This window comes from Lathamus discolor, chromosome 6 (assembly GCF_037157495.1).
Source record: "Lathamus discolor isolate bLatDis1 chromosome 6, bLatDis1.hap1, whole genome shotgun sequence".
NCBI classification, from domain to species: Eukaryota; Metazoa; Chordata; class Aves; order Psittaciformes; family Psittacidae; genus Lathamus; species Lathamus discolor.
The window spans coordinates 55259619-55279680 of NC_088889.1; the positions used below are offsets into that span (position 1 = coordinate 55259619).

Genomic DNA, 20062 nt, shown 5'->3' on the forward strand with positions numbered 1-20062 from the left:
TTGCTTCCCAAAGTCTGGGAGTGGATGCAGTCTGTGGTAGGGAATCATCTTGTGTGGTTTTGATTGCACTTAAAAATGTGCACAATGGAAAAGTGGAGCTTACACTGAATTTGTTGAAAACTCTAGCTGCCACAAAAGTAATTGGAAATTTGAACTTCTGAGATACCAGTATCTTGATTTATGTGCAAAAAAAAAAAAAAAAGGAGGTAGTACCTGCTTTGTTCTTTTAGCTTTTGTGCTATTCTTAATTCCTGATAAACACTGGTCTTGGGTGTTTTGCTCAATGTTAGAAAGAATGATTTAATAGGCTTGAATTAAAATGCTTTGCTTTATGGAAATGGCTGCCTGTTGGATGAATGTCCAAAAGAATAACTGTAAAGGAAGGTGTTTACCATATGTACATTTGAAATTATGGAGAAACTGTATATGTAAAGCCACTGCTATTTTGTAACCCAGTTAGAGGGTGAAGGAAGTGAAGTAAGGCACACTCTTCAGCTGTTTGTGCATTTCATTCACATTCATCTGTCAGTCGTCTCTGCATTCACCTGTTTTTACAGGCAATTTTTACTCATCAGTAGAACATGGAAAGAGAGTTTGTGACTGAAAATACTCAGCGATGAAAATGGTCTCTGTAATTGAATCATGGCCTGAATGAGCCACGTGTTACCTTGTGGAAGAGTGAGGAGGCATAAATTTAAGAGTATTGGGAGAGCCCTTTTTTCAGCTTGATTAGAAACAAGAGCAACAAAGTAATTATTCCTGATTAAAAGCTGGCTGTGGGAATGAGAAAATTCAGAGGTGGTGCTTATTTTGCAAAACTTCCTCAGGCGTTTTCATTTTCTTACATGCCAGGTTTGGATTTATTTACAGACAAGCCTTTGCAAGTTGGGAGGGGGTTGAGTCTAAGTCCCATTCCTCTGTTGGCTAGCCTCTGAGTTAATTTTCACCTTTCTCATCTATTTCCAGGTTGCTTTGCCTATGGACCACTTTGTTACTCAGGTACAATGCAGTCTTGGGGAATTTCTGTCTGCAAGGTTTGTTATCAAGACTTTGTCAGTGGAAATTGCAGAATTTCAATTCGATATGATTCCAGTATTCCCTGATCATCACAATCTTATAAGTGTTTGCAAACACTTTGCTATAAGACTCTGTAGTTTTACATACTTTATATACATATACATATATATATATATATGTAAGTGGAGCCAAGAATTGGGAATTTTTTCATGTTCTAGCATGATTTTTTATTTTTGCTGCAAATGTCAAATGAGTTTAGCTTGTGTTTTGTTTTTACTGATTTGAATGCATGAAGATGCGGTTCCTAAATTTAGGGCAGTAGAGGAGTTGCCAATCAGTAACAAAGATGCTCTGTCATTTTAACTGTGTAAGTGCTTAATCATTTTCCATAATAACCCTTTGCTTTAAAGTACAAAAGAATTCCTATGGGGTACTGTACTCTTCTGCAGACAAGGAAATATGGCCTCTTTTAAATAATGGAGAGATGCTTCTTTCCTTTGAAGCCTTAATTCAAATTTGATAGATTTTAATGACTCTTCCTACTTAAATGCTTTTTCTCTTTTGACCTCAGAACAATTTCAAAAGACAATAATGTCACAGAAACAGAAGCTGAGGCCCAGAGTTTGAAATGTCTCAACCGAGGTAACCCAGCATGTCCACAGTGGAGCCAAGAATAGAATTTCCATCTCCCATGTTCCAGGCTAAGGCTCTACCTTCTAGGCTAGTGATCCTTGATGGTTTTTTAGGTTAGCATCACTGCTGCTACTTCCATCTCTCTTTGCTCTTCTTTTCCCCTCACCACTGATTCCTGTTTCCTCATATGCTCCCCTCTCTCCTACTTGCATAACCTGTTTTCCAGATCCATCCTGTGTCCTTTTGTTTCCTACCTTTTGTCCTACTGCTGCCTCTTCTCCCGTCACCTACTTGCACTGGTGCTACCACTGCAAAGCATGGCTCCTACTGAGCTTATTTGCTTGGACTTAATCCACATGCCTGGTGTGACTCATGGTCAGCAGCCTGTGCATAGGCTGTGTTGTCCCTGCTAAGCCCTTTGGGTCCAGAAGCTGTGCAGGTACCCTAGAGTGGTATCTGAGCTAAAGCAACTGCAGTACTTTTGCTGACTAAAGAATCTCTAAGCTGTGCTTGATGAGCAGTAGAGAAACCAATGGAAGCCATAGAGCACATGCTCTTAATATTTGGTACCTGGAGATGTTTGGACCTATGTGCTTGCATAAAGTATTTAAAAGGCTCAAGTGAATGCTGAGGGTTGAAAACCTTGCATTCTTAGCCTGAACCAGGGAATATATCTTTCCATGGTGGCAGATGAATGTGCTTAGTTTTAAAGCATTTGCTTGTCAGATAAGGAAAGAAAGTCAAGAGGTACAGTTTTGGATCTATTTTCTAATTTAAAGTTCGATTTTAATTCAAATATTTTTCTTGATTGAAAATAAGCATTTGTATTCCCCAAAGAGAGAAATGTGGCACCCACAGTCCTAGATGAATGCAGATTCTTTGGGACTTCTGAACAGACAGGTATTTTACGCCCAAACTCAAATAAGTGAGTGACTTGAAAATAATCTGCATAATTTAAGCACGTTTTCATGAAGTGAAGTTAGTTTGTGCATGAGCTCAAAGACAGAATTGCTTCCAGGATATATATGGAAAGCAGAGAGGTAGGCTGCCTTGTTTTGAAACTATTAAAAGGATATGCAAAGTGTCAGGGTAATAACTGCACTTGTTTTTAATTCAGGATTTCTTTTTTGTAAGCAGCTCTGTGCTCAGTTCCTTTCTGAATGTCCTTGCTTTAGACCTGCTTGCTGTCTTCTGTATTTCAGTCTGCTCATTTGTCCTAGCAGCCATTTGTTTCAGTGATGTATTTTCTCTTTTGGCCTTGAAACTTCAAAGAGAAGGAAGGCAATTTATGTGAAAAATCACTTTAATGATTAATAACTATTGAGCTTGACTGTTATCACAGCAGTATTCGCTAGATTTCTTTTGTTGGAATGAGAGAACAAAAACCAATTCTCATATCCTTGCTGTCTGAAATTGTAGTTGTGGAGGCACATCAGGTTGGTCCAGAAAAAACATGAGTACCTTCGTGCAGTCAGAGGGAAAGCTGTATGTATACAAGGTGCAGCTGAAGTGTGCCTTTAATGTTATAAACCACTAATTGCCAGTGGGTTCAGATGAAGGACCAGCATCGGGTCCTGTAGCCAGGTGTCCATTGCTGAAAGGTGTTTGCAGAAGAAACTCAGATGTTCATTTCCGTCAGGAAACAGGCAGAGTGTAAGTGAACCACGGAAAGTGCTTCTGCTGGTATGATGGTGTGAAGTCAGAAGAAGTTGGTGGCATTATTGCAAGCTGAGGTCAGAATCTAGCCACGTGCATGGTTTTCATGCTTTGATCAAGATTTATACTTCCTGGTGTGGAATTGGGCAGGCTTGAAGGAATTAATATTTTAATTATAATACCCCAGCAAAAGCTCCTTAAATGTAAGTCAGCTGGGGTGATGTGGTAAATTTCTCTAAGGATTCAGTGCCAGGATTCAGTGCAACAGCCCCTGAAATTTTCCAGTTGTTGCCCTCTTTCCCTGTGTTGTCAGAGCTGTTACTGTGTGCAGGGGAACTCTGGGGTCAGGCAGACATTGAGCTTTAGAGCACCTCCTGAAGGGTGGTGAATGGGAAGAGCTGATCTGTTTCTGAAGGGTTTATAGAAGTCACCCAAAAGACACAGTTACCTCAAATCAGAATAAGCTCAGAGAAGTACCTAACTGAAAAGGGGACTAGCAGGTGTAAAGAGTAGCACAGAATGGGCATGTGTCCCCAGCCTGTCAGCAAAGGTTCATATATATATATATATGCAAAGCACAGTGGAAAGGGAAGATCAATGTAGGATTTGCACGGCTGAATTGTTAGTATTCCTTATGGGAATGGAGAATTTGAATGGCCTTCATGCTGGGCCCTTGAGTTAGTGTTAAATGAAAAAAATGGGGCAGATAAATCTTTCTTGATTCTTAGTACATTATAAGAGGAAGAGTTGTTCATTAGGCAACTTTCAGATCCTGGATTAACCTGGATCTTATCTCTGGAGGTAAGAAATTGCCCATTTATCAGCTGAAAATAACAGCATAGAAACAGTGGGAGAAAAATAGCTCTTGGGGAACAAGGACAGTCAACTCAGGTAGAAATCAAGTACATAATACTACGTTGAGGACTACAGAGGAGTCTTCTAATTATGTACAAATTCAGATTATCAGCCTGCCTTCTATTCCTAAAACACAGCTTGAAGTTTTCCTTGATTTTTCCTTTTGGAGTAGTTTTCTGAAGACAAGGTCCAGCTGCAGTTGGCTTTTTTTGTTTATAATTTAGCACTTACCAGAGCCATGAGTGTTTCTTCTGTTTTTTTGTGGTTTAATGTCTGCTTCCTCCAGACCATAAGGATACAGTTCCCTTACATTTCCATTCTCAGCAGCAGTCGCAAATGCTGTAGCTTGCCTAGAAGGTTGCCAGCTCTTTCGAAGTTTTGTACATGAGGATAAAGGTGTATCCTTCCTTATAGAAGTACTTTAACAAAAATGCTCAAGCAACTAGAATGCTGTTGATACATAGTCCATAGTTGTCATTTGTAGCATCTAAAGTGAAATTTAATCACACTGTGTTTCTCAGTTCTTAGTGCTGCATGTTTTGTGTGGCAAACAAAGTGCAACTTGGATGTCTGCATTTCTTTCAGAGTTTCCTATCAGGTGGAGTGCTGTGGCTCAGTGAAGAACAGGTAAAGGACAGGCCCCAAAGAAGTAAGAAAAACTGAATTCGTTTAGTCAGCTAAAAAGACAAACTTTTATTATTGTTGGGGAGGGAAAAGGAAGATACCTAGATAAATATCGGGGTTTTAATCTTCCCTCATAAAGTTACTAATGGTGAGAGTTCTTTAGACATCAGTTGTATCAAGTGTTTGCAGGCTTCATTTATTATCTACTAACCAAAATTAGCATTGTAGAACCAAAGCAATACCAAGCTTTTCTCCTACATTTCTGTTGAGAACACTGTATTTATTCAAGATTTTAGAAGCAAGTCTCTGGAAACCCCTGATCGCTTCAGAAAAGGATTCCCCTTTACACTATACAGCAGGCACTGAAACCATGATACAAAATTTATTTCATGCTAGAATTGTTTTGCATAACATTGTGCATGCATTTTACTCAGTACTAAATTGCATACAATGCTGTTGTCTTGTTTCTTAAACTTTGAGACCGTTTATACTTGAGTATTCTCCTGATTTTGTACTATAAGTCCCAGTTTTAAAATAACACCTGTTTTGTTTAAAATTCATACTGATTACTTAATATGAACAATTTATGAAGGGTCTTTACGTTGGATCTATACATCAATAAAATACAACATAACCAGAGCTGGAAAATTAGCCAGCTGTTATTGTCAGGTCCGAAGGAAGGTCCCATGTGTCACAAGCATGCCAACAAAAACAGACAGGAAAAAGTTGTTCTTATTTTTATACACTTCTAGTTGGATTAAAAGTTCTTGATTTCCATGTTGGTGTGATGAACTGTGAAGGCGTGGTCAATATGACCGATGACTGCCTGATTGCACTTTTTAAAACCATTACTCTGTATCTTGTATACAAAAAGAAGCTATCCATAGCAAAGAAATGTACAGTTTTATAACGTTTTACATTTTGGCTACAACAATGTATGTAAAAGTAAAGAGCTTTGAAAGAAAATATATAACTTTGCTTTTTTTTTTTTTTTTCTTTCTCCTTAATCATACATTTGCAGTGTTCCTTGGGTTTTGTTGGGTTTTTTGGGGGTGGGGTGTTTTTTTGGTGGGTTTTGGGTTTTTTGTGTTTTTTTTTTTTTTCTTTTTTTTCTTCATGCAATTCATGCTATGGAACAAAAAAATAGATTAAAAAAAAAAAAAAAAGGATCTTCTACAGTTTTGTTACATTTTGGCCGTAGAAAAAGCCTGCATCTCTAGTACAACTCCAAACCCACGAAGAATCATCCATAAAACCTGCATGGAGCGAGTTAACTTTGTCCAAATGAGAAGGTCTTCTATGCCTGCACAGTTCCACACAGATGTTTATTAGCCATCAATGTTCATCTCCATCTTGCCTTGTCAGGTCACTCTGACTGCCTCTGTTGGCATATATTTAGCAATGACTGGACTTTCTTTGCAAAGATCTGCATGTAAAGAATACAATCAGTACTTGAGCTTCTTCCCTGCGCTTTTCACATCAAGCTCGGCATCTTAGTGTTAAAGGAAGGAGGAAAAGGTGAAATAGCTACATGCAGAGGCAGCCATATTCTTCTTCAACAGGATTTTTTTTTTCCCATGCAGTCAGCCAGACTGAGACCTCTCTACAGTGTGTCTGAGTATTGCTTTCAGCTTAAAATAGGTGCCCATGCAACGTTTCATCCTACTGTGCTTGTTTGCTCAAACTCCTGCAGGGTTCCTATGGCTCAAAAATATCCTGAGAAAAGCAAAATCTTCCATCGTTGGTATGTTTCATCATTGACTAAATGCCTAACCCATTCCATACAGAGCCAGTAGATCCACCATTAGCTAAAATAAGCATAAGCTAGCAGGATGCACCAGGAAGAAAACTATCTGGTGCATCTACCCTTCATTCTATGTACTGATACCATGCAGCGTGTATGGCCCACCAGTTCTATGTAAATGCCTGCCTATTGTCATCTGAGTGCTATTTAGGAGTGTTGTCACCTAGCATCAGGAGTAACACCATTTCCAGCAGGTGCTACTGTGAGACATTGCATCTTCAGACTTAGTCACCTGGATTATATGCAACATAGCATAGGCTAATTGAAAATAAAGCTTTTTAGACCATTCTCTGCTACTGATCCATGCTACAAAATAGATGGGATGGGAGACCAAGAACGTCTCACTGGACTAGGAGAGCTGTAGGGCGCAGACATTGAGGATAATCCTATCGCTTTTCCACTTATGCCAGCTATGCTGTTAAGGCTCCGTGACATTTCGTAACCTTCATTTAAAAGAAAAATGCAAAGTACAGCATTGGATCAATGACAGAATGGACTAAGAATGAGGTCAACATTGTAGCCAGTTCAATACCATCTGCATGCATGGACATGCCGAGAGTAGTATCGCTTGCAACATGACTCGGAAGGCCATTGAAGTATAGAACAAGTTTTTAAAAAAAAAAAAATATATATATATAACCACCACCCCCCCTCCCCAAAACAGCGTTTCTCAAGGATGGTCAGGCTACGTAATTGATCCTACAGGCAGCAACATGGTTGTACCCTAAAAAGAAAAAGAGTCAGTGGGAGAGACTTTCTATGTCTGTCATACACTCGCGCATACCTCTCCCTTCCACTTCATGCATTTTGACTTCAGGCAAAATTAAGGTTTCTGGTATCTTTGGGGGCAGGAGGGGGAAAAGGCAGCACAATCCATAGAATTTATTGTGTTGCTATAGAGATACTACTCCTTTGTTCACAGCACTTTAAAAGGAAAAGAAAAAAACCAACAAAACAAAATTGCATGCATTTGGTTTCCCTCCCTCCCTCCCCCCATTCTCTTTAAGACATGCACGTAAACAGCTCAGCAAGTGTACAGAGAGTTGCACAAACTATGGATGATTTTCTGTTGGAACAATTAAGATGCTCTCAACGTGTTTCAAACAGGCCAACAATATGCTGACATATATGACTCTTTAGCCAACCAGCCTCTGTTTCATTCAGTAACGAGAGGCGGTTGCAGTGCATCGTGAAAATCATACATTCCCCATCCGAAAGGATGTGCCATTTGGAGTGTTCCCCTGATCCACTGGAACCACCCGAACTCGCCCAGGCTGAATGAACGTGGCCAATGCTTATCCAATACAGAATCAAGTAAAACACTTTGCTACAAAGGTAAATTTTAGAGGATATACTTTCATATGAAAGTCTTGTGGTCCAACTATATCTTTGTTGATGATAAGCTTTAAAACTTATAAATACATACACTATCTATAACAGGCATTTACTATAACTATTGCCCATCATACAATGGCACATGGTTATTCTATACTCCATACTCAGTGTATGGTTACAGCATACAATCTTTGCAGTTTTAAAATATTGACTATATCATATACTATATACAGTACACCAGTGATAAACACTGATTTGAACAGAGAAATTTCCAATTTTCCCATTCCTTATCAACTTTGATGCATATATATGTAACTCTACTTTTGGTTGCATGGTTTCCTCACATAAAATTATTTGAACAAAACAGCCTATTTTAAGAAGGGAAATTTTCTTGATTGATTTGACTTCTGTTACTGAATAGATTATTCTGACCATTAGCAAACTAAAATGCAGTTACTTCTGAGAGATCTGTAGCTGTCAGAAGCCTGAGAAACTAACTGGTAATGGTTTATTTATGAAAGGAAAGTGATTTTAGATGGATTATTTTCCAATTGTAAGACACCTGTGCTAACAGATGTTCTTGTATGCTTCTCTTTCTCTGTTGAACTAAACAGCTATGATATCCAAATAATTTGTTTTAGTGCTCTGTTAAGGTAGCCATATAATCATTTCCTATTACTTGAGGATGTTTTGCTTTTGTGTTTGGTCTTTTCCGTCTGCCACCTCCAAGTCTGTGCTCCTTAGAATCTGGTAAGATCTGTGAGCTTTCCAAGTGGCAAACCTTCATTGCTATGAAATGTTAATTGGCCTCTCCTTGGAGGATGGTCTAATTTAAGGACATTGTAGAACATCCTCCACTAAAGTTACTGCACCAGCTGGGGTGGAAGACTTGACTGCCTAGCATAGCTGCATTGGGGTAGTTACAGCTCCTCAGGCTTTTCTTTCTGAAAGAAATAGGTTAGAAACTCCAAATGCAGACATCAGGTGGTGGTTTCCAGCCCAAACGTGCATCTATACAGCAAGCGCACTATTGCGTGCTCCAGCTACAGCTGACTTTTGTCTTATGTATTTAAAACGGTTGCTAACTACGTGGTTCCAGGACCCCAGCTACATACCCTTTCTTATTCCTCCATCAGGCGGGCAGGGATATTCCCCGGTTGATAAGAGGAAGCAGGGTCCATATCTCTCCCGAGTGCCAGAGCGGGTAAAGGGCAGGCCCTCATCAGGCGTAATAGCCTGGTCTATGTGGGGACAGTCTTCGTTTGCCAGCGCCGCCTTGGCCACCTCACCATTCAGTTTCGAATCTTCAAACATATAAGCAGAAGGCTATTGAAACACTATGTACTGTTTATTAGAGTTCCAGCTGCAAATTAAGGGTTTACAGCTAAAGAGTTCTACAGCAACACTATAAAAGGTAGCACATCTGTCCTAGACACTGCATTCGTGTGCACTGCACCAAAATAAAATAAAGTCTGTTAAGTGGGAGGAGAAACAAAAGGTGATCATGTTAGGGGTAACAGCAGCCACCTGTACTTCCACATAGAGGGGCAGATTCAGAAACGGGCGTGCATTGGTTCCTAGTCCTGTGAGCAGAAGACTGCAGTTAGAAATCAGATTATGTTTTTGCATGACATCAGATGGCATATGAATGACCTGTTTGTCATGAAGCCTACTGTCGCTCAGAGCTTTGGAGAGGCAGTGGACTGTGAGTTGTGTTTTAGTATTTGAGTATATTCTGTTTGTCCTGGTTTATACCTGTGTCCAATATTACTGGGGGGAGAATTCCTGCTCCTCCCCTCCCCAGAGCTTACCCAGGTTGTTTTATAGTGTTTCTGGTATCAGTCATGCAGAATGGCTGTACACATTTTAGACACACAGAGTACATTATGTATGGAAATACGACAGCAGAATGTGGATTTTTAAAAAAAGCAAATCAATTTTCTGACATTCTCTTCTGAAACACATACAGCATTTGCAATGCCAGCACAGGACACTACATATAAAAAACACTACAGCAGGCCATGAATTTGGAAAATAGAGAGAGTAAGATCTACTCTCAGCTGTAAATAATGAAAAGAGGGCCAGATTTGCCCATTTTGCTCCACACATTCCCATGAGGATAGACTGAGAATAGTATGTTTTCTCTGTGTGACTTGTTTTACATTAATGAAACAAATTGAAGTGCTACTTAATGTACAATTTATTTTAGGGCTTCAAAGTGCAAATTAATGTATTGAGAATATACTCCAAATATGGCACAGCTCAACATGAGTGTTTTGGTTGAAGGGAGGAAAAAACAGTCAAAATGTGCTTTCTGAAGTTTCACAAATGCTGAGATAGGTTAACTGAGTGGTATTGGCAGCATCCTACACCTTGGTTGCACAATGCTTATTACCTAGACATTGTAAGGCAGCGGGTGGTCCTGCGAGTCTTTAAGGAAGGACAAACTCAACAGATAGACAGACTTAATTTCAGTGCCTCTTCCAGATTCACTTAGTTGCTTGTTCTTAATGCTACACAATACTGTAATGCATTTTGTCAATGGTTTTGAAGCTGAGTAATAAACAAGCCCAAAAGAAAAAAATACATTAGGTAGGGTTTGGAGGTATGATTCCGATCCTCTGGTTTCAGACGGACAACATAGATGAGTATTAGGCAAAAGCCTTTTCAAGTTATATTTGTTGCTTTGCACACAGATGCACACACACAGATGTATATCACACATACTATGCATCTATCCATGTACCAGTAATTGCATTCTGTGCCTTTACTTATATTTTATGTAAATGTCACTGGTTTGTCACAGAATGAACAGTCTTTTCTGCAGATCTCACCTCTGCCTCCTTTCTTCTCCATGCAGAATTAGCCAATTATTTCCCCAGAGAGGGTAGTATTAATGTTTTGTGAACAAGGAAATAATTAGGTCTCTCAATGCATTTTTAAAAATGACAAAAGCTATAGATGCATTTTAATACTTGTAGACATTAATTTCAATAGGATTCTAAAGTTTTAAGGTTGCACTGACTTGCCGTTCCTTTCTGTTCATAATGCTCACTGCTATTTAATATCTCTCTTTGCACAAAAACCTGGCATGGCTGCCATAGTAACCATGACATTGCAGGTACTGAGCTGCTGGTTTAAAAATCATTTAATTGTGTTTGGGGAGAGCTGCTGTCCTCATGGGGGTGAGCAAAGAACTGAGCTTCTTCGTAAGCTTCTACTGCTACAAGCTGATGGCTCTAATACTGAAATGAGAGAGGCAGATGTGTCAGCAAAGCTCTGCACTGAAATCACTGAGGCTCTCACTGCTATACCTGAGCCTGCATTTGCAAACTAAACTGTTAGTGACTGGGGAAGGGAGGACTGGTCCATTTCTGGATCTCAAAACACCTCTGAGCAGAGTGGTTGTGGATCTGACTGCCCACTGGTAACAGCCATTGGAAGCAGCTTGTAGGCTCCGTTGTGCTTGAAAATTGACTTTCTTGGAATTATTTTCCTAAATTACAACTTGAGCTTGAACTTGCATTTGCAGCTTCCTCAGGGTCCTATAGCACTGATGAATTTTTCTCTATTTAGAAATATTTCTGTGAATATTTCCTTGTTTTGTTGTTGAAAACCACAACCTTGTTATTTCTATTCAATAGGAAGAGAACAGAATAGCTGGAAATGTGGACAAATCACTGAACTGTCCTACTGATGTCCCTTAGTCCACAATAACAATTTTGCTAAATATTTAGGAAGCAGAGAAATTACCAGCACAGAAGACTGCATCTATTGCTAGTGTATATAAGTAAATGTTGAGTAGTTGTATTCCAAACCATTGTGTGCAGCACCTAATTCTGCGAAGGCAGGATTTGGCAATCAGATGTTGTTTACTATGTGCTTAGTTTGTTATGGGTATAAAGAAACATCACTGATGTCATCAGCCCATAGTTTGAAGTTCCAGTTGTTCACATTAGCAGATCTACGTGCTGAACAATTTTAGGAATGAGGTATAAAGATGGAATGAAATGATGTTATTTTAGGTTGATTTCTCAAGTTTCTATTTGTATGTTTTTCCAAGATTGACTTTGTGTTTGAAACAGCTTCAGATAAAGCAAACTACTGAAACCATCAGTGTCTGCTGAGTAGATGACTACTTCTAGGTGCTTAGAACTTCTAAGACTTGATTCTGGCCTACCAAATTCAGGTGAGCCTTCCCGTCCCTGCTAGAAGGATTTGAATTAGGCTTGTGCAGCGTTTTTTGTTCTTTAGGTTCTGTTTCACAAAGAAAGGTCAATGTTATCATCTCTGTTTTACAGATGGGTAAAAATACCATGCAGTGAAGTGACTTGCCCACTGCTGCATAAGAAGTTATTTACAACAAAATCTTCTGACTCTCAGCTTGGGTATCTTATCTACAAAATTGTCCTGTCTGTGAATACCTAGTTAACTGCACCAGCTTTAAACATTCTCCTGCAGAGAAATGGCTGAGGCTGAAGAAAGTATTCAGCAGATCTCCCAGGTGAGTATTTTGTTTCACAACTATCTCATTTGTGTGGCTTCCACTTTCTTTTTTCCTGTCTCATCTGTCTCCATTTGCAGAAAAGTGCTATTAAAATGCTGTGGGCTTTCCAAAGCAAAGACTAAATTTCAAAATGGGGGGACAGTTTCTGAAAAGAAAAAACAATGCCAAACAAAAAAACCAAACTGATTTAGGAGAACTGCTGGATTTTGAATTAGTATATTCTGCTTATTGTGAAGGAGCACAGTAGAGACTGCCTATGTACTTGCTGCATGTTTCATTTGTTTTGTCATAGCAAATGATTACACACTGTGATAGTGACTTTACTGGTGCTGCTGGTTTTGACTATAAGCTAGTATCTGACACTGACTCTCCACCTGTTTGAACTGCATCTTATGTTCAGAGTGTCAGTGGCCATAATTGTATGATATTTTCACTGACCATAATCTATACTTGGAAATGTAGCACTTGTACAGAAGTGATTCCTACATGGGGAAAGATACCCCAGTCCTCTTCCTTTAACAAAACACTGCCATTTTCCAACAGCTGCCCAGAAACAAGTTCCTGGTCTACCCTTCTTACTCAGATGTTTTCAGAAACTGTGTGTGGGCCAGGGATGGTCCCAACTCACACTGCTTCCTCTTGGGGTTGTAGCTGACCCCCTTCCTTTGTCTCCTGTGAGTCTATAGAGCTGTGAAGAGATCAATCCAAAGATTGGATGAGTTGAAAGACACTCTTAGGGTGTACCATCTTTAGTCCTTACAGGATTGGAAATCCAGTGAATTTTCCAGTCCTTATAGGAACTTCTGTAGGTTGTAACCACTTTGACTGAAACAGGGATGAGAGAAATTCCACAGTTCATAGCATGGTATCCACGTATATTTATCCTATTTGCCACTTGACCTGTGAGTCAGTATCTGGCTGCGTGAACCATGCCAGATTCTTTGACATTGTGCTGAAGAAGATGGGTTCTTCTTGGCCCTAGATCAGAATCGCAGCAATTAAAGAGACATAGTGCTCTTTCCTTTGGGCACATTAGATCTCTCACTGGTCACTGGCAGTCTCTTCCAGAAGAACACAGACTGTTTAAGAATTAAAAGAGACAAGGACCTAGCTTGAGTATCTACAGCTTGCATAGCCATTTGCCATTCCACAAAGACTTGGCTGACTTCAGGATTCTGCAGCCCTGTTACAAGGGAAGGGGTTGACAAGCAGGAAGGAGGTAAGAGCAGCTGAGTGCAAAACAGGGACAGGACTGAGAAAGTAAGTTGCTTGAAAGATGAAGAACTTTTTCTGGAGAGACCTTGTCTGACTAAAGTTGCATTCCACACCAGCAACACCATATACATCTACAAATCAATCTGCAGTTTGTCTGGATCTCAACTGTCTTTTACAGCCTTGATCTCTGGTTGTCATTATTGCGGTCTATGGATAGTCACTCCTGACTAATTGATAGTGTCCTTTGGTTCTCATTTAGAGCTTAAGGGTCATTTTCATTTGTTTATTTTAAATCCTTGTTGCTAACCCTAACATGCACAGTAGTTGTCTAAAGTATCTCATGAAGAAGGATCTCCATGAGGTCCCTCAGAAGAGACCTTTAATCCAGCTGGATCCCTGAAGAAAGTAATGACACATTGTCCATTGAGAGAGATAATAACTATTATATTTTTCAGTCCTTTCACACTTTCCTGATGATGTAAAAGGGCTTTTAACATTGCAGACATTAGGCATTACTGTGCTGGCAATGAGAAACTATTTTGATATAATGGTTTTCCCTGGCTCTTAGGCTGCTGTCAGAATGGTATAGGAATAGAGGTGGCATGGCCAAGGTGAGGATAGAGAACTGCTATGTTCTAGCTTTAATAAGCCACAAGCCTATTAGCTTCAAGTGGGAAGTAGAGCAGCTGTGAGGCTGCTGTAGCTGCTGCTGGAGGACAGAATTTTCCAGCTGTGTTCTAGAGAAGATGCAAAGGTTTTACATTCCTTTTTCCATAATATTTTTGCAGCATCACTTTTGCCTGATACTTCTTGCGCTAAGCAAATTTTTATGAAGTTAAGAGTATGAATCCAAGCATTCAAAGACATTTACTCTGATTTGTGGAGGGGTTAAAAGCTGCTCAGCATCTGAAAATACCCATTGACTTTATATCCCTAGATTTTATTTCCCTAGTGAGCCAACTAGGGAAGGGCCCCACTGGACCTGCTTGTGAACAGAGAATGACTTGTGGATGATGTGATGGTTGGAGGCCATCTTGGGCATGGTGATCACAAAATTACAGAGTTTTTGATTCTTGGAGAAGTAAGGAGGGGAGTCAGCAGAACTGGTACCTTGGACTCCCTTGGAGGGCAGAGTTTGGCCTGTTTAGGAGCCTGATTGACAGAGTCCCTTGGGAGGCAGTCCTGAAGGAGAGAGGAGTACACGAAGGCTGATGTCTCAAGAGAGACATCTTTAAGGGGCAGGAGCAGGCCATTCCCACATGCCAAAAGATGAGCTAGTGGCAAAGATGTGGCATGGCTAAACAGTGAGCTTTGACTGGAACTCAGGAAAGAAAAGGCAAGTTTATGACCTTTGGAAAAAGGGGCAGGCAGCTCAGAAAGACTACAAGGATGTTGTGAGGTTATGTAGGGGGAAAATGAGAAGGGCCAAAGCCCAACTAGAACTTCATCTGGCTACTGCTGCAAAACACAATTAAAAATGTTTCTATAAATACATTATCAACATGAGGAGGGCTAAGGAGAAACTCTATTGTTTATTGGATATGGGGAGAAACATAGTGACAAAGGAGGAGGAAAAGGCTGAGGTAATTAGTGACATCTTTGCCTCAGTATTTAATAAGAAGACCAGTTGTTCTCAGGTCCTAGACCCCTGAGCTAGAGAGATATGGGGTGCAGAATGAAGCCCCCATAATCCAAGGGGAAATGGTTAGTGACCTGGTACACCACTTAGACACACACAGGTCTGTGGGGCTGGATGGGATCCACCCAAGGGTACTGAGGGAGCTGGCAGAAGTGCTCACTGCCTATCTTTCTATCATGAATCAGGAGTCCTGACTAACTGGGGAGTCCCAGTCAACTGGAAGGTAGCAGATTTGATGCCCATCTACAAGAAGGGCTGTAAGGAGGATCCAGGCAACTACAGGCTTGTCAGCCTGACTTCAGTGCCAGGGAAGGTTATGGAGCAGATCATCTTCAGTGCCATCACAAAGCATGAACAGGACAATCAGGTAGTCAGACCCAGTCAGCATGGGTTCATGGAGGGCAGGTCCTGCTTGACCAATCTGATCTCCCTCTATGATTAGGTGATCTGCCTGGTTGATGAGAAAAAGACTGTGGACATTGTCTATTTGGACTTCAGTAAAGCATCTGACACTGTCACAGCATTTACCTGGAGAAACTGACTGCTTATGGCTTGGATGGGCATACTGTTCACTGAATAAAACACTGGCTAGATGGCCAAGCCCCAAGAGTGGTGGTGAATGGAGTTAAATCCAGCTAGTGGCCAATCACAAGTGGTGTTCTCCAGGGCTCAAGACTGGGGCCAGTCTTTATCAATGATCTGGATGAGGGCATCAAGTGCATCCTCAAGTTTGCAGACAACACTAAGCTGGTTCAAAGCATTGATCTGTCTGAGGGTAAGCAGGCTCTACAGAGGAATCTGGGCAGGCTGGATTGATGGGCCAAGCATGAGGTTCAGCAGTGCTCAGTACTGGGTCCTGCACTTAGGTCACACCACCACAACTTGGGTCACAACACTACAGGCTTGGGAAAGACTGGCTGGAAAGCTGTACAGCAGAAAAAGACTTGGGGGTATCGAGTGATAGTCAGCTGAACATGAGCCATCTTGTGTTCAGGTGGCCAAGAAGGCCAAGAGTATCATGGCTTGTATCAGAAATAGCATAGCCAGCATGGCCAGAGAGGCAATCATCTGCCTATATTTAGTACTGGTGAGGATGCACCTTGAGTACTGTGTTCAGTTTTGGTCCCATCACTACAAGAAAGACATTGAGATGCTGGAGCATGTCCAAAGAAGGGCAACAAAGCTGGTGAATAGTTTAAAGCACCAGTCTTATGAGCAGTGGCTGAAGCCTGGAGTAAAGGAGGCAGAGGGGAGACCTTATTGCTCTCTACAACTAACTGAAAAGAGGTTGTAGCTAGGTTGGTGTTGGTCTCTTTTTCTGAAGTAACAAGTGACTGGACAACAGGAAGCATCCTCAAGTTGCGACAGGGAAGGTTTAGAATGGATATTAGGTAAAAATGTCTTCACTGAAAAGGTTGTCAAGCATTGGAACAGCCTGCCTGTGGAAGTGGTTGAGTCACCATCCCTGGAGGTATTTAAAAGCCATGTAGATGTGATTAGGGACATGGTTTAGTGGTGGACTTGGCAGTGCTAAGTTAACATTTGGACTCTGATCATAAAGGTCTTTTCCAGCCTAATAGTTCTATAATCTATGATTTCTCTTGGAGATGTTGCATGGAAAGGAATTATTTACAGTTCAATTCCCTACTCTCTGGAGTCTCTTAAATTCAGATTTCACTCCTGTTAGCAAGTTATTTCTGTTTTAGTTGCCTGGATAATATTTACTCTCCATTAATATTCATTGCCCACTCATCAATTCCATAAGTGGAATATTGGACTCCGTCTAAACTCTGCTGTGCTTCTTCACTGATTAAGGGAGGGTTAGAGCATAATAGTGAATCAGGAGCTAAAGGAACTTCACACTGAGAAAAATGCACTTTTTTTGAGTTGATACCTGGCTATAGTGATTCCTGAGTTAACACAGAATTTACTGACAATTAAGAATAAGATTAGTAGCAATGAGCTTTATTCTGTCCCTCTTAAAAAAAATATCAGAAATGTCTGTCAGCTATTTTTTATCATTCTATCAAAGTAGTGTTTGGGAGTGATTGGGGAATATTGTAAACAAAATACTTTGCCTAGGACCTGATTCAGCAAAATAATAATTAAGCTTCTGTGCCAGACCATCTTCAGCTACAGAAATCAATTTTTATGGGTTCCAGAGCCTCATTCAAGATTAAGAAATATAGATCCCATGGGTAGGGCCTCATTTTTGTTGTTAAATATGGTCCTTAGAGTGAAAGGGATATAACTGTATTAAATTAGAAAAAGAATTATGTAAAAGATGTATTAAACCGCAGACAAATGATGATGAAATGATGAAATTACAGCTTGGAGAATATGGAAGGAACTATAGCATAGGGAAGAACAGCATAGAAAGTATGAGTTTAAACCTTTGAATATGAGTAATGATACGTCAGCAGTGGCATCACTGGTTTTCACAATGGCAGTGAAAAAAATCCTAAATTGTAGGATTGGGAATTTTTTCTGCTGGAGAGTAATGAAAATTAATTTTTCCCATGCAGACTATCTGGAAAAAAAAAAAAAAGAAAAAAAAAAAGTAATTCTGTCGTCATACCACGTACTTACTCTTTGCATTAATATCTTACATCAGGTTTTGTGTCACAATCTCAGTGAAGTTACCTATAGTCTGTGACATTCCTTGTTCTTTTGCATTAAAGAACTGTATTGTAATCTCCACGGCTGCCCAACATGGAGCTCAGGTTGATGGGAATTGGAGAAAAACTTCACAGAATAAAATGTAACAGTCTGTAACATACACAAGTTGCAAGCAACACACAGTAATAACAAGTAAATGTTAACAAAGAGAGTGAAAGAGAGAAAGAGAAAAAGAGAAAATGTGAAGAACATGTAAAAGAATTAAGATTCCTATATTACAACTCAGTTTTAGTTACCCCAATATTCTAAGGCCATTACAATAAAAATCTTTATTAGTTCTAGGTATCTTTATTAAAGTTTCCTGATTTTTATATTACTGCATATTTTGAAAGTTGCTATGAAGCTCTTCTGAATAGATATCACACTGATGGACTTTACACTGGCACGAGAGCAGAATTTAGTATGCTAAATGAATCCGCAGAATCCTTCCAACCCAACCTACCTCTTCAACATTTACTCACCACCATGTTGACCTGGGTTCCTCCAGTAAGCCGTGTCCCCCAGAAAAGGCACTCCAGTGATGGTGGTGACCGTCTCTCCCAGTACTAACTGGCCAACATAGTAACGTCACTCCCAGAGAATATCACCTTTGAGAGGTACTACCTCTTGAAGTGAGGTGACAGTATGTTGGTTGTCTACCTATTGGTACTACTAGAGGAAATACAGAAGCTCTAGCTAAGCAGATCCAGTACCTCTTGCTATTACAGGCATTATTGGATATGTGCTTAATGCAGTGTTGAGAACTGCTGCTCCTGGAAGTGCTGCATTGCAAAGAGCTCTGGAAGTTCCTTCCTAGTTTTATCCTGACACTTCTGGGGTTTCACTTATACCCATCCTGGACTTCTGAGAGTCTTACTAACACCATATTCTGTAGAGTGCTGTGAGTTGTTGACAGGTCAGGTAGAGACTGCAGGAGAATGCAGTCAGGTGAGTCATACTAGAGTCTTATATTACCGCTTTGACTGAGGAATACAGTATGATGATCTGTACAGTACGTAAGGTGTCTGAGACATGGAGCATGGATGAATACAAAGAACAATGACAGCAGGAATGGTAAACTGCTTGTTATTGCTGCTTTGTGCTTATAAACAGACAAGCAAGTAACCAAAAGGCTTGGAGAAAATTTCCAGCAAGTACAGAGTAAGAGGGATATAAGAAAATAGACTGAGCACAGAACTGGGACCTCACACTCTGGACTGTTTTGTCCCTGGCCTTTTGTAGTAATGGGTAAGTGATCCCATCAGTCTAGCTCTACTGCAGTAGAGATGTACTTCTTGCACAGAGGTGCCTTTTGTTGTATTCTGTTCTGCAAACACCAGTCTACTCAGGCCAGCAGAAGGGAGAGATGCCAAGAGTACTTCTTTGTATCCCAGGAATGAATTCTGCACTGGATGGCATGGGAGCTGCAGTGGCAGGCATGTGCACGAGAAAGAGGATTTACCATAATTACATCTGCCTTGTGCGGGAGGATTGGCACAGGTTGGCCTTCTTTGGCTTGTATGGTTGTATCTGTGTTTTCCCATCACTAGAAGTACTTTGTGCTCATTAAGTTCTTAAGGCATGAAAAGTCATAAGATTTATTATGTAGCTTTGCATTTGTTTTTCAGCTTAGTACAGTCCTGCCCCTGCGCACACTCATCCTTGCCTATGGCCCAGACCACAGGAGGCTGTGTGGAGAGATTTTTTTTTTTTCACTATTTTTCTTTAATGTCTCACATGGTGCCAGAAAAAAGTGGGAACCCAAAGCACTGTGCTTGAATTCATAGCTCCTCCTTTTTGTTTTCAAATGACTTGGTATAGAGGATGTTATTTTTTAATCAAATTCTAAAGTAAACAAGCACCGTAGTACAAGTGACACCCACCAGTTGTATCTCTACAGGAAATGACAGATGAATAATTGTACAATGAAGGGTTACATTATATTAATTATAAATTATGCTTTGTGTGTGATCCACAGCTATGAGATTGCAGAAATGCTACATGGGACAGAGGAAAAGAAATAGATCCAAATTGCTTCCACCTAACTGTAGGCACTTAACTGAGGATCTTAAGTTACAGGTGCAGTCACCTGAGATTACTTATGGAGAAAGCCACCTCC

General features: G+C 40.3%; 1 protein-coding gene across 5 annotated transcripts in view; it reads right to left on the reverse strand.

The window, feature by feature from the left end:
* KCNC1 (potassium voltage-gated channel subfamily C member 1) overlaps nt 1-20062 on the reverse strand; it is a 126354-nt gene that overhangs the window by 11183 nt on the left and 95109 nt on the right. Inside the window, exons 3-4 of one of the 5 annotated variants that reach the window (XM_065682864.1) lie at nt 9040-9228; nt 6032-6211 (exon numbers count right to left, since the gene is read on the reverse strand). In XM_065682864.1, the coding sequence (XP_065538936.1) occupies nt 6147-6211; nt 9040-9228 (254 nt within the window). In that variant the 3' untranslated portion in view covers nt 6032-6146. Of the gene's footprint in view, nt 1-6031; nt 6212-6880; nt 7033-9039; nt 9229-20062 lie in introns of those variants that run through there. The other 4 variants (XM_065682863.1, XM_065682862.1, XM_065682861.1 and 1 more) reach the window with 4 other exon arrangements.